A 13,970-nucleotide genomic window follows, 5' to 3' on the forward strand; every position below is an offset into this window, starting at 1 on the left:
TTTAAGCTCATATCAAGCTCTAAAATTATAAATGTAAAATAGTCCTTTTTCCTTTTTTTGTTTTTTAGGGCCACACCCATGGCATATGGAGGTTCCAGGCTAGGGGTTGAATTGGAGCTACAGCCTTCAGCCTCCTCCACAGCCACAGCAACATGGGATCCGAGCCACATCTGTAGGTCTGTGACCTACACCACAGCTCACGGCAATGCGGGATCCCTGACCCACTTAGTGAGGCCAGGGATCGAATTTGCATCCTCATGGATACTAATAGGATTTGTTTCCACTGTGCCACAATAGGAACTCATGAAATAATGCTTTTAACCTTTTGAGGACATGTAGTGTATTATGTATTAATCTTGAATCATTAAAATATTTTGCTAATCACTTCAGGTATATTATTATAGAATTAGCCTTAATCCTCTGTACTTAAGGCTCACATGTGGCTCTATTAATTCTAAAGTTGAGTCCTGTATATTTTCAAATATTTGCGTTACAGTGAGATGATGTTTTGTTATTTTAAACTATTTCTCTTGTGTTTTTTTTTTTTTTATAGCTACCTATACTACAGAAACATGGAATAACTCATATCATATGTATAAGACAAAATATTGAAGCAAACTTTATTAAACCCAACTTTCAACAATTATTTAGGTAAGAATTGTTGCTATTATTTATTTATTTATTAAAAAAATTTGGCGAGGGGGAGTTCCCATCGTGGTGCAGCAGAAATGAATCCAACTAGGAACTGTGAGGTTGTGGGTTAGATCCCTGGCCTTGCTCAGTGGGTTAAGGATCCATCATTGCCATGAGCTGTGGTACAGGTCACAGATGCTGCTCGGATCTGGCGTTGCTGTGACTGTGGTGTAGGCTGGCAGCTACAGCTCCGATTGGACCCCTAGCCTGGGAACCCCCACATGCTGCAGGTGCGTCCCTGAAAAAAGACAAAAGATAAAAAAAAAATTTTTTTTGGCCACACCTGCAGCATGCAGAAGTCCCGGGGGCCAGGGATTGCAGTGACAGTACAAGATTCTTAACCACTGAGCCACCAGGGAACTCCTAAGTGTGGCTCTAGTTCATAAAATTTTTAAGGATAGCAAGCATGTAATGTAGTTTTTATTTCAAGTTGATTTTGTTATAGTAGACTTTTCTGGGAGTTCCTATCGTGCCTCAGCGGTAACAAACCTGACTAGTTAGTAGCCATGAGGATAGGCTCAATCCCTGGCCTCTCTCAGTGGGTTCAATCCCTGGCCTCTCTCAGTGGGTTAAGGATCCCGGTGTTGCTGTGAGCTATGGTGTAGGTTGCAGACGTGGCTCAGATCCTGACTTGCTGTGGCGCTCATGTAGGCCAGCAGCTGCAATTCTCATGTGACCCTTAGCCTGGGAACTTCCATATGCCCCAGGTCCAGCCCTAAAAAGCAGAAAAACCCAGAAATCTTTCTTCTGTATATATCTGTTTTTTAAGGATGGGTCATACAATACATCATTTAAAGAATAAACTTCCTTTAAAATATTTTAAATTTGGGGGAGGGAGTGGGATGGACTGGTAGTTTGGGGTTAGTAGATGCATACAGTTACGTTTAGAATGAATAAGCATGAAGTCCTACTGTATAACACAGGAACTATATCCAGTCTCTTAGGATAGACCATGATGGAAGATATGTAAGAAAGGGAATGTATATAAATGTATGACTGGATCACTTTGCTGTGCAGCAGAAATTGGTACAACATTGTAAATCAACTATAATTTAAAAAATATTTTAAATAAGTGCACATTTTGTGAAATACCAAAAGTTCAGAAGAATGTATACTGAAAAGCAGGTTTCCTATTCCTGTGACCTAGATACTCAGTTCCCCTTCCCAGAGGTATTTGTCATTAACTTCTTTTTGAGTTTATTTCCAGAGTTATATTACACATATAAACATATTCTTTTAGGTCAACTTTGGCTTTAAAAAAGTTATGTATTTTTAAGATTGCTGTGTATTATTACTTAGCTACATTATTCTTTTAATTTTTTTTAATTTTCTATTTTTAATTTTTTATTTTTTTCGGCTTTTTAGGGCCGCATCTGTGGCATGTGGAGGTTACCAGGCTAGGGGGTCTAATTGGAGCTGTAGCTGCTGGCCTATGCCACAGCCACAGAAATGCAGGATCGGAGCTGCATCTTTGACCTACACCACAGCTCACAGCAACTTCGGATCCTTAACCCACTGAGCGAGGCTAGGGATCAACCCACAGACCAGGTCAGATTCGTTTCTGCTTTGCCACGATGGGAACTCCTGCATTATTTTTAAGTTGCACAGTAATGCATTGTATTACTCTACTAAAATTTATTCAACCCATCTCCTATTGTTGGATGTTTAGATTATTTCCAGACTTTGGCTAATGTAGTGAGTATCCCTGTATATGTCATTTAATTCATGTGTGAATATATCTGTAGGATAAATTTGTAGAAGTGGAATTGTTGGATTAAAGAATGCAGGTATTTAAATTTTAATAGAAATTACAAATTGCCCTCCAGTGAGTTGTTTCAGTGTACACTCCCACAATGAAGTGAATGAGAGTGACTCTTTCCTTGGTATCTCTCCAAGACAGAATTATATAACTTTTTGAATATTTCCCATCTCCTGGAGTAAAAATGATGTAGTTTTGTTGTTATTCTCATTTCTCTTATAATGGGTATAGTTGAGCATCTAATGATTTTTAATACTCATAAGCTAGGAGGCAGCTACTATTAACTCTTCCTTGGATATCATTTTAGAGATAGTTATATAAAAGGATATTATGTTATATTTTAATATTTTACTTTATTTTAAAAAATTTATTGTAAAAATATGTTGTTTGTGAAAGCATCCTGAATGTCCATCAGTGTAATATACTCTAAAATACATTGTGTGAATGTAATATCAAATACCACAACCATGAATAAGAATGAAATGTGTATGTGCTGATACGGACTTCGCCAAGATTTATTAATGAAGAAAGCAGTGGTGCAGAGCCATGTGTATACTCTTAATGTGTTTAAAAATTTATGCAGTACATTAGGCATATATTCTTGTTATGTATAGAAAATTTTTGAACTAGAAACTTGTCAGTGGTTGCTTCTGTGAAGGAAAATTTAGGGTCAGGGATGGTAGAGAGAGACCTCATTTTTCATTGCAAAAATCTTTATACTGCTAGAATTTTTTTACCAGGTATACACATTTTTCAATTTTAATAAAAGCTGGTTTTAAAAAGGGAATGTATGGAAGTGTTCTTTTGTGGAGTGTGCAGCAGGCTAAGGATCTTGCATTGTCACTGCAGCTGCTCAGGTTACTACTGTAGCATGGGTTTGATCCCTGACTAAGGAACTTCCATATGCCTTGAGTGCCCCCCCCCCCAAAAAAAGTCATCCATAATTCCACAACCCAGAGGAACTTAACTTTGGTTAACATTTTGGTATATTTCCTTCTAAATTTTCTTATTCTGTATGTGTACTATGTATACACACACATATAGGCTATGTATATTGAAGAAATTGAAAATGTTGTTTTGTTTTGTTTTTGGCTGTGCCCACAGCATGTGGAAGTTCCTGGCCTGGGGGTTGAATTGGAGCTACACCTGAAGCCTACACCACAGCTTGTGGCAATGCTGGATCTTAACCCACTGAGTTAGGCCAGGGATTGAACCCACGTCCTCATAGAGACTATGTCAGGTCCTTAACCAGCTGAACCACAATGGGAACTCCAAAAATGTTATTTTAAAATTCCATACTATACATTTCTAATTTGTATAGAATTTTTGATTTTAGTGCCTGGGTTCAACTTCTCTGTGATAAGCCCTGAATTTATTGAAGTTGCTACCACCAAAATGACCACTAAAGAAAGCAATATTGGGGGAGTTCCCCGATGGTCTAGTGGTTAGGATCTGTGCTTTCATCACTGCGGCCTGGGTTCAATCCCTGATCTGGAAACTGAGGTCCCACATTAACCTGCTGTATCCCATGGCCAAAACAAAAGAAAAAAAAAAAAAAAAAAAAGAGGAAAGAAAGAAAAAGCAAAAAAAGAAAAATAAGACAGAGTTGACTTTAAAAACTAATTTTTTTTTTTTTTTTTTTTTTGCTACTTGGTAGCATATGGAGTTTCCAGGCCAGGGATCAGATCCAAACCGCATTTGCAGTTTAAGCCACAGCTACAGCACCTTTGGATCCTTAACCCACTGTGTAGGGCTGGGAATCGAACCTGCATCCCAGTCCTCCCAAGATGCTGCTGATCCTGTTGGGCCACAATGGGAACTCCAAAAATTAATATTATAACAATTATTTATAACAGGTGTGTTTGAATAGGTTAGAAATGGAAGTTTTTCACAAAATAAGGACTAGTATATTAAAATGCCTTATTTTAGGGGTTTTTTAAAGATGTAATATTCCAGGACAGGTGGTGTTTTGGTCGTTTTTTGTGTTACTGAAGAAGGTTAGTTCAGATGGTGAAAGTTTGACTCACGTCTCCATCAGCATACTGCCTTCTATTTTGGTTAGTTCCTTCTCTCAGACTTGGGGCTTCCTCTGAATTGTCCTCTTTAGGATTGTGAGTAGAGGTGGCAGGGCTACCCAGAGAAGAATCATCTAGTCCTTAAGAAATTGGTAGAAACAGAAGAATGACAAAAAGGAAAACAGATTTTTGTCTTTATTTTCCAGGTCCACTCTGATCTAAAGGAAGGTTTCTTCCCACTTGTGATTTTTCTGTTTTTAAGCAGATAGATGTTTTTATACTAAGATATCAGAAATGTTACAAGTTATTTAAGGCTTTAAATGCTCTGCCTTCAAACAGTATAAAATCTATGGCTTGGTTCTTGGAAATATGGTATTTTGAAAGTTGTTTTGCATTATTTTCAGGGTTGCCAAGAAATTTCCAAATTTTCTATGTATGAAGACAGTTTTATGTGAAAGTGTGCTTATCACAAACTATTCTATTTTCAGATATTTAGTCTTGGACAGGGTTGCCAAGAAATTTCCAAATTTTCTATGTATGAAGACAGTTTTATGTGAAAGTGTGCTTATCACAAACTATTCTATTTTCAGATATTTAGTCTTGGATATTGCTGATAATCCAGTTGAAAATATAATACGTTTTTTCCCCATGGTAAGCATCAGTATTTTAATATCATTTAAAATTTATGACTTGGCCTCTTAATTGTGTTTTTAAGACTTAATGAAACATGATCTTCTCCTACACTACCTTTACTTTGTTATGTCTGAAAATTGTGGGATTATATTTTTTCTTTTTTTCTTTTTTGGCCATCCTTCAGCATGTGGGATTCCTGGGCCAGGGATTAGATCTGAGCTGTAGTTGGATCATTGTTACAGCCCTGGCAACATTGGATCCTTAACCCACTGTGCTGGGTTGGGGATCGAACCTGTGTCCCAGTACTCCCAAAATATCGCAGATTCATTGTGCCACGATGGGAATTCCTGGGATTATATTTTAAAGAAAATTTATTATTTTTAAAACCTTTTTGTAATCTCCAAATATTTTAGAAATCACACTTTAAATTTCTTTTTTTTTTTTTTTTTTTTTTTTGTCTTTTGTCTTTTTGTTGTTGTTGTTGCTATTTCTTGGGCCACTCCCGCGGCATATGGAGGTTCCCAGGCTAGGGGTTGAATCGGAGCTGTAGCCACCAGCCTACGCCAGAGCCACAGCAACTCGGGATCTGAGCCGCGTCTGCAACCTACACCACAGCTCACAGCAACGCCGGATCGTTAACCCACTGAGCAAGGGCAGGGATCGAACCCGCAACCTCATGGTTCCTAGTCGGATTCGTTAACCACTGCGCCATGACGGGAACTCCTAAATTTCTTAAATTCAAAGTTAAATTTAAACTTATTTAAAAAATAAACTTACAGTAGTGTATTTCTAGCATTTTGGAGATTTTTGACTTAATGTAATTTTTATTCATATAAATTAGGAAATTATTTTTGATACGTTTCGTTTCTATGTATGTACATATTTTATGCTTATGTTAATCTATATGTCTATTAAACACATTGTCTTTTGCCTTCAGACTAAAGAATTTATTGATGGGAGCTTACAAAGTGGAGGTAAATAATATTTTCTTTATTTAGCTTATGTTTATTTTTAGGAGATTATCTGTTATGTTAATTGTTTACTATTTGTCTTAAATGCAGGAAATGAAAGTTGTAATTATGTATAATAGACTTCCCAAATTTATATTTTCCCAATTTCTTGTCTCATCTGGATAGGCTTTCATTTTTTTTTTTGGCCTTGCCCATAGCATGTGGTAGTTTCGGGGCCAGAGATTGAACCCGAGCCTCTACAATGACAAGGCTGATCCTTAACCTGCTGCACCACAAGGGAACTCTTGGACAGGCTTTCTTTAATATTCCTTTAGAACTATTTTTAGATTCTCAATCAGCTTTAACTCTCTTTAACCTAAAAGTCTATTGCAGTCTCCACACAGTTAATATAAATAAATTAGAAAGATTTAAAAACTAGTTAAGTATCCAAGTTGTATATATAAAATGTTTAAGAAAAGGTTTATTTTAGTATGGTATGATACTTGGTTTCAGTATATTTTAGCTCCTGAATCAGGTGTTTTTCTATCAGAATAACTATTTCTTGTTTTTCAGGAAAAGTTCTTGTCCATGGGAATGCAGGGATCTCCAGGAGGTATGAAGTTAGAAATAATCTTTCTTTCTTTAGCATTTAATTAATGAGTTGTGTTTTCTGTTTTTTCTAAAATTTTTTCCCCCTCTTCAGTGCTGCCTTTGTTATTGCATACATTATGGAAACATTTGGAATGAAGTACAGGTAAGAAAGTATTCTGAAACCTAGCCACAATTTAAATTCTCATTAAAATGAAGCTTAATTGAGATGGTTTGGGAGTTTGAAGTTAGTATTCTCCTGATTTTGTCATCTAGTCATGTTTGACTAGGCAGGCCCTTGGTTAGTCTCCTAATCTTCGTAGCTTGTCTACCTTGTATAGATTTGCTTAGGCTAACATAGTCTTGTTTTATGGAGCTAGTGCTAACTCTTGTTATTTTAAAAACCGAAGGTAATTATAGTTGGAAAAACTCATGGGAAACTGCTTGCTTACTACTAGGGAATTGGTTAATCTGAGTGTAAAAATTCTTAGACAAAGATGTAATTGCTTTTAAAAAAAGACATAATTGTTTACTCTGTTTAAAAGGTTAATTTCTTCTGTTATCCTTCAATAGTAGTTGAATGAAAAATTACCTAAGAATCGTTTTAGTGTTTGTTCACAGCCCATTGTTGCCTGTTTTATCCAGTCATTTTTTCCAAGCATATTGTATAGACAGAGAGAGAGAGGGAGGAAGGAGGGGACAGGAGAGAGGGGGAGGGAGACAGGCTGATGAGCTTTCACCCTAAAACAAAGAAGAGCTGGCCAGTGAACAGTGTTTACTTTATTAGTGCATATAAGTTAGAAATCTCTTGTAATCATTAATACCTCCTTTGCTTTCACTTCTCATCTCCCAGGCTGATCCATTACCAAATCCTATCTGTTTTGTGTCCTGAAATATACCTTGAGTCAGACTCCCTTTTCATCATTGAGTCTCCCTAATCTAAGCTCCAGTCCCTTGGACAGTCCTTTGGACAGTCCCTTGGACTCTTTCAGTAGTTGCCTTCTTAGAGGTCTCATGTTTCTTCCTTCTCTAGTCTGTTTTGTTCTTTCTCCACACCACAATCAAAATAATGTTTTTCAAAATATAAATCTGATGAGGTAGCAGCTTACCCTAAAAAGCACCCAAAGGTTCCTGATCCTTTATAATTCTTAATATGCTAGTGAAACTTCACATGACATGCCCCTATCAACCTTTCCATTCTTTTGCCATGTTCTCTGTTACTCTCCATTTGAGCTGTGATCAGCATTGGATCCACGTGCCTGACACATAGTAGACATTCAAATGCTTTGGTTTGTTTGATATTTTTTATCTTTAAATTATAATGGAAAAGTTTGCTTAAAAGTGTTCTTAAAGAAATTTTATTTGAATGCAAATTCTTTATTTAATTGAAAAAGATTAATCCTTGGTAGACCTTCTTTTTTCCTCTATTCTCTTTATTACTTGGGGCTATGTCAGTAGTAATATTAATAGTGAAAATAATTTCCATTGATTGGGTCTCTGCCATGTGCCATGTACTATTCCAGGCACGTTTATCTCAACAACACAAGGAAGTTGATATACTTCTTATTTAACCAGTGATAATATCTGAGCATGTACTATGTGACAGATGCTATACAAAATGTTTTATGCTTATTGTCTTCCATCTTCACAGTAGTGCTCCAAGATAGGAATTATTATAATCCACAATTTATAGATAAGAAAAATAAAGCTTAGAGAAGTTCTGAAGTGTCCCTTAGGACATACAGCTGGGAAGCAAAAGGCTATTTAGGTGATATTTAGTCTGATGGTGTCATTGGTTTTTCCACTACAACAACTCACTGCCTCCCTGTAGTACAAGCTGAATTACTATGATTTTCTTTTTTTTTTTTTTTTTTTTTTTGTCTTTTTGTCTTTTTGTAGGGCTGCACCTAGCAGCATATGGAGGTTCCCAGACCAGGGGTTGAATTGGAGCTGTAGCCACCGGCCTACGCCAAAGCCACAGCAATACCAGATCTGAGCTGCATCTGCAACCTACACCACAGCTCACGGCAACGCTGGATCCTTAATCCACTGAGCAAGGTCAGGGATCAAACCCGCAACCTCATGGTTCCTAGATGGATTCGTTAACCACTGAGCCATGATGGGAACTCCTGATTTTCTATTTTAGGTAAATTGTTAGAGAAGTTCCTATTTTACATAAATTCTGGAAAAATTTAGATTAATTCATGAAGTGACATTATCACCTTAGTTTTATTTTTTTCCCAGGGATGCATTTGCTTATGTTCAAGAAAGAAGATTTTGTATTAATCCTAATGCTGGATTTGTTCATCAACTTCAGGTAACTTACATCTTTTTCCTCTTTAAGACAGTCAGAAAGTAAGACAATTAAAATTGTAGGAAATTTAGTTTTAGGATAATTAAAATTGTAGCAGGAAATTAAATGTTCACGTAATTTAGTTGTAATACTTTGTAAATATTTAAAAATTGCCATAATCTGATTTGATTCTTTGTTCAAGTTTATGTCTCTATTTAAATAAAGTATTTTTGGGAGTTCCTGTTGTGGCTCAGTGTTTTACAGACCTGACTAGTATCCATGAAGATGCAGGTTTGATCTCTGGCCTTCCTCAGTGGGTTAAGGATCTGGTATTGCTGTGGCTGTGGTGTAGGCCTGCAGCTGCAGCTCCAGTTTGATCCCTAGTCTGGGACCATCCATATGCTGCAGGTGCAGTCCTAAAAAAAAAAAAGTAGAAGTACTTTTTATTGGAGTATAGCTGACTTACAATGTTGTGTTAATTACAGCAAAGTGAATGTGTTATGTACATGTGTATATATCCATTCCTTTCCCATTTATATTATTGAAAACTATTGAGTAGAGTTCCCTGTGCCATACAGTAGGTTCTTATTAATCATCCACTCTATATAGTCATGTGTATTTGCTACTCAACATCCTCCCAATTCCTCCCCCCCTCATGTTTTCCCCTGTGGTAACCGTAAGATTGGTTTTGAAATCTGTGTTTGTTTCTGTTTTAAAAACAAGTTTTCTTGTATCATTTTTTTATTAGATTCCACATATAAGTAATATCATATGATATTTGTCTTTCTCTGACTTTCTTCACTCAGTGTGATAATCTCAAGTCCATCTGTGTTGCTGCAAATAGCATTCTTTCTTTCTTTTTTATGCCTGAGTAATATTCCATTGTATATATGTTCCACATCTTCTTTATCCATTCCTCTGTTGATGGACATTTATGTTGGGTCCATGTCTTGGCTATTATAAATAGTGCTGCAATGGACGTTGAGATGCCTGTATCTTCGAATTATGGTTTTCTCCAGACATATGCCTGGGAATGGGATTGCTGGATCATATCATAGCTCTATATTTAGTTTTTTAAGGAACCTCCATACTGTCCTCCATAGTGGTTGCACCAACTTACATTCCCACCAACAGTGTAGGAGCGTCCCCTTTTCTCCATACCATCTCCAGTATATATTGTTTATAGATTTTTTGATGATTGCCATTTGGACTAGTGTGAGGTTATACCTCATTTTAGTTTTGATTAGCATTTCTCTAATAATAGTGATGTTGAGCATCTTTTCGTATGTTTTTTGGCCGTCTTTCTTCTTCAGAGAAGTGTCTATTTATATATTCTGCCCATTTTTTGATTGGGTTGTATTTTTTTATGTATAAAGCTGCATGAAATGTTTGTATATGGAGATTAATGTACATAAGGTTATCTTTTGGAGATTAATCCTTTGACCCATTTCTTCATTTGCAAAGATTTTCTTCCATTCTTTGGGTTGTCTTCTCTTTTTTAATGGTTTCCTTTGCATAAGGTTTTAAATTTAATTAGATTCCATTTTATTTTCATTACTCAAGGTGGATCCAAAAAGATATTGCTGTGATTTATGTCAGAGAGGGTTCTGCCTATGTTTTCCTCTAGGAGTTTTATAGTATCTGGCCTTATGTTTAGGTCCTTAATCCATTTTGAGTTTATTTCGCTGTATGGGGTTAAAGAATGTTCTGATTTCATTCTTGTACATGTAGCTGTCTGGTTTTCCTAGCACCACTATTGAAGAGATTGTCTTTCCTCCATTGTGTTCTTGCCTCCTTTGTCATTTAAAAGTATTTTCTTAAATGCTGGCATTAGCAAGAAAAAGAAGGGTTAAAGGTGCATTGTTAAATCTAAGGTAAAGTAATTGATAAGAGAAATTTCTTCAGTTTTTTCTTCTATTGATCATACACACGAAGTATATGATTCTAAGCATACTATATGCAACAGCTTTTTCTCTTTTATATGCTTTATCTTTTCCATAGTCTTTCACATTTTGATGATGCACTGGAAAATACAGTGAAAAAAGAAAATAGAATAAGGATGCGAATTATTTGAGTGGTTAATTTTTTCCAAGAAGGAAAAGCCATAGGTTGAAGAAAGTGCTCTCACTGATTCCATCCAGTTATGTAGGAATAAATCTCACATTGAGACATCAAGAGCCCTTTGTATAAAATGGTTTGTCTCAGTTACCAAACTCTAAATTTTACTTCATTTTTATTTTTAATTCACTTTCAGTTTTTACTTCATTCATTTAAAAGAGAAACAGTGGTATCTCTGACTTTAGCTTAAGTAAAATGTTTCTTTTTATTTCTTCTTTATAATTATAGAGTATAAAACTAACAAGTTTCTACGCCTTTTAACTCTGTTCTGTAAAAACATTCTTTTATTTTAAATGATTTTTGTTTTTTCCATTTTAGCTGGTTTACAGTCATCCGTCAATTTTCTACTGTACAGCAAGGTGACCCAGTCACACATACATATATACATTCTTTTTCTCACATTATCTTCCATCATGCTTCATCATGAGTGACTAGATATAGTTCCCAGTGCTATAGAGCAGGATAAACATTCTCTTTTAAAGCTGATTTTTGCATTTGAAAAAAATATATACTAATGGTTAAAAAAACAAAAGGTTGGAGTTCCCGTCGTGGCTCAGTGATTAACGAATCCTACTAGGAACCATGAGGTTGCAGGTTCGATCCCTGCCCTTGCTCAGTGGGTTAACTATCCGGTGTTGCTGTGAGCTGTGGTGTAGGTTGCAGACATGGCTCGGATCCCGCATTGCTGTGGCTCTGGCGTAGGCCAGTGGCTACAGCTCGGATTCGACCCCTAGCCTGGGAACCTCCGTATGCCGCAGGAGTGGTCCAAGAAATAGCAAAAAGACAAAAAAAAAAAAAAATTCAGGAGTTCCCATTGCATGTTAAGGATCCAATGTCTCTGTGGAGACGAGGGTGCTCATCCCTGGCCCAACATAGTGGGTTAAAGGATCTGGCAGCAAGATCGAGTTAGCGTTTCCACAGTGACCAGAGCCTCTGCAGTTGATTTCTTAACCTACTGCTCCACAGTGGGAACTTTGAAGCTTGCTTTATCTTTATTATGTGTTCTAGAATAATGTTAATTAGATCACAGTTACATGCTTTTTGATGTTTTGGTATCATCAGATATCATCAGACCTTGATTTTTTAATTTAATTCAGTTATTCATTGTTTCCTTCATTCGTATGTTTTGGAGGTGAACCAATTCTTGGGTACTTGTCTTCATTTGGCAGAGTAAGTCTGATTTTCATATACTCTTCAGGTCACTTTGTATGGTGTCATAATCTCTATAGTCATTCATTTCATAGGATTTGAGATAAAATTGGGGGATATAATGTCATGTATTCTTTTAATATCTTTTGATTCTGTGATTATTTTTCCGTTCTTTTTTCTAATTTTATATATCTGTACTTTTTTTTTAATTGATCTGGTTAGTTAATATAACTTTTCTGTATTTGAATTTCTCCTTGCTTTATGCTTTCCTTAGATTTTATTGTTTTTGCTATTGCTGCTGTTATTCTGTGAATTTCTTGGGTTGAAAGCTTAGTCTCTCATTTTCTCAAGAATTCAAGACTGTGAATTATCCTTTTAGCTTTGCTTTATTTTATTTTTTTTGTCCTTTTGCCATTTCTTGGGCCTTTCCCGCAGCATGTGGAGGTTCCCAGGCTAGGGGTCGAATTGGAGCTGTAGCCACCGGCCTACACTAGAGCCACAGCAACGCCAGATCCAAGCCATGTCTGTGACCTATACCACATCTCGTGGCAACGCTGGATCCTTAACCTGCTGAGCAAGGTCCAGGGATCGAACCTACAACCTCATGGTTCCTAGTCAGATTCATAACCACTGAGCCACGAAGGGAACTCCTTTTAGCTTTGCTTTAGTCATATCCTATATAGCTACACAGATTATGCCATACAGTATTTTTATTATTGACATATAGCGTGATGTTCTGATTTCACTTTTGATTTTTATTTAACATTTGTTTGAGGTTTTTGTTTTTTAATATATAGGTAACATATATTTTTGTTCATTTCTAATACTATTTCTCATACTATCTTGAACTTTTTACTGATGTTTTCTTTGTGGCCTCATGTACAGTTACTATTATGGCTATTTCCTGAGCATTTGTATTCTCTGTTTTCAGGGCATAGAAGTCAGTATACAGTTATCCCTCAGTATCTATGGATCCCTCATAAATTCCAAATCTTATATAAAATGGCATAGTACAGTCAGCCCCTTGTGTCTGTGGGTTCTGCATCTATGGATACAAAGAATCAATTGTATCTGTTCACTTGATCTGTCTTGGGCTGAGAGGTAAATAGAAAATCCTTTACTGTACTATGTTTCTGTTTATTCTTTCTTTAATTCCTCTAGTTTCTTTGCCAACTTTGGCACTGTATTATTTTTGGTATATAAAATTCAAGTTAGGGGGTTCTCTTGTGGCATAGCAAGTTAAGGATCTGGTATGGTCACTGTAGCAGCTCAGGTTACTGCTATTCCTGGTCCAGGAACTTCCATATGCCATAGACCTGGCCAAAAACAAACAAACAAACAAAAAAAAACCCTCAAGTTAGATCTTTGTTGTAGTTTTATATTCTATTATTCCTCTTTTCAATTATTTTTACTTTGAAATTAACATTGTTTAATACTGTGGTTCTTAACTTTTTTGTTTGTATTTGCCTTGTGAATTTCTTCGTTCCTTTTCTATCCACCTAGCTAAATCACGTTCTTTTAGATGCGTTTTCTATGTATGGTCAGTGGCTGATTTTTGCTATTTGATTTGTTTTCAGTATTTCTTTTTTTTTTTTTTTTTTTTCCCTTTTCTAGGGCCGCTCCCGCGGCACATGGAGGTTCCCAGGCTAGGGGTCCAATCGGAGCTGTAGCCACTGGCCTACACCAGAGCCACGGCAACACGGGATCGTTAACCCACTGAGCAAGGCCAGGGATTGAACCTGCAACCTCATGATTCCTAGTCAGATTCATTA

The 13,970-nt window shown here is 36.4% G+C and overlaps 1 protein-coding gene across 6 annotated transcripts in view; it reads left to right on the plus strand.

Annotated features, from left to right (window-relative positions):
- STYX (serine/threonine/tyrosine interacting protein) overlaps nucleotides 1–13,970 on the plus strand; it is a 50,196-nt gene that overhangs the window by 22,227 nt on the left and 13,999 nt on the right. For 4 of the 6 annotated variants that reach the window (XM_003121793.4, XM_005659959.3, XM_013993419.2 and 1 more), the window contains 6 exons: nucleotides 554–651; nucleotides 5,058–5,118; nucleotides 6,038–6,074; nucleotides 6,624–6,663; nucleotides 6,754–6,804; nucleotides 8,883–8,955. In XM_003121793.4, the coding sequence (XP_003121841.1) occupies nucleotides 554–651; nucleotides 5,058–5,118; nucleotides 6,038–6,074; nucleotides 6,624–6,663; nucleotides 6,754–6,804; nucleotides 8,883–8,955 (360 nt within the window). The remainder of the gene's footprint in view (nucleotides 1–553; nucleotides 652–5,057; nucleotides 5,119–6,037; nucleotides 6,075–6,623; nucleotides 6,664–6,753; nucleotides 6,805–8,882; nucleotides 8,956–13,970) is intronic. The other 2 variants (XM_005659958.3, XM_021102038.1) reach the window with 1 other exon arrangement.

Source organism: Sus scrofa, chromosome 1, assembly GCF_000003025.6.
Source record: "Sus scrofa isolate TJ Tabasco breed Duroc chromosome 1, Sscrofa11.1, whole genome shotgun sequence".
Lineage (NCBI taxonomy): Eukaryota > Metazoa > Chordata > Mammalia > Artiodactyla > Suidae > Sus > Sus scrofa.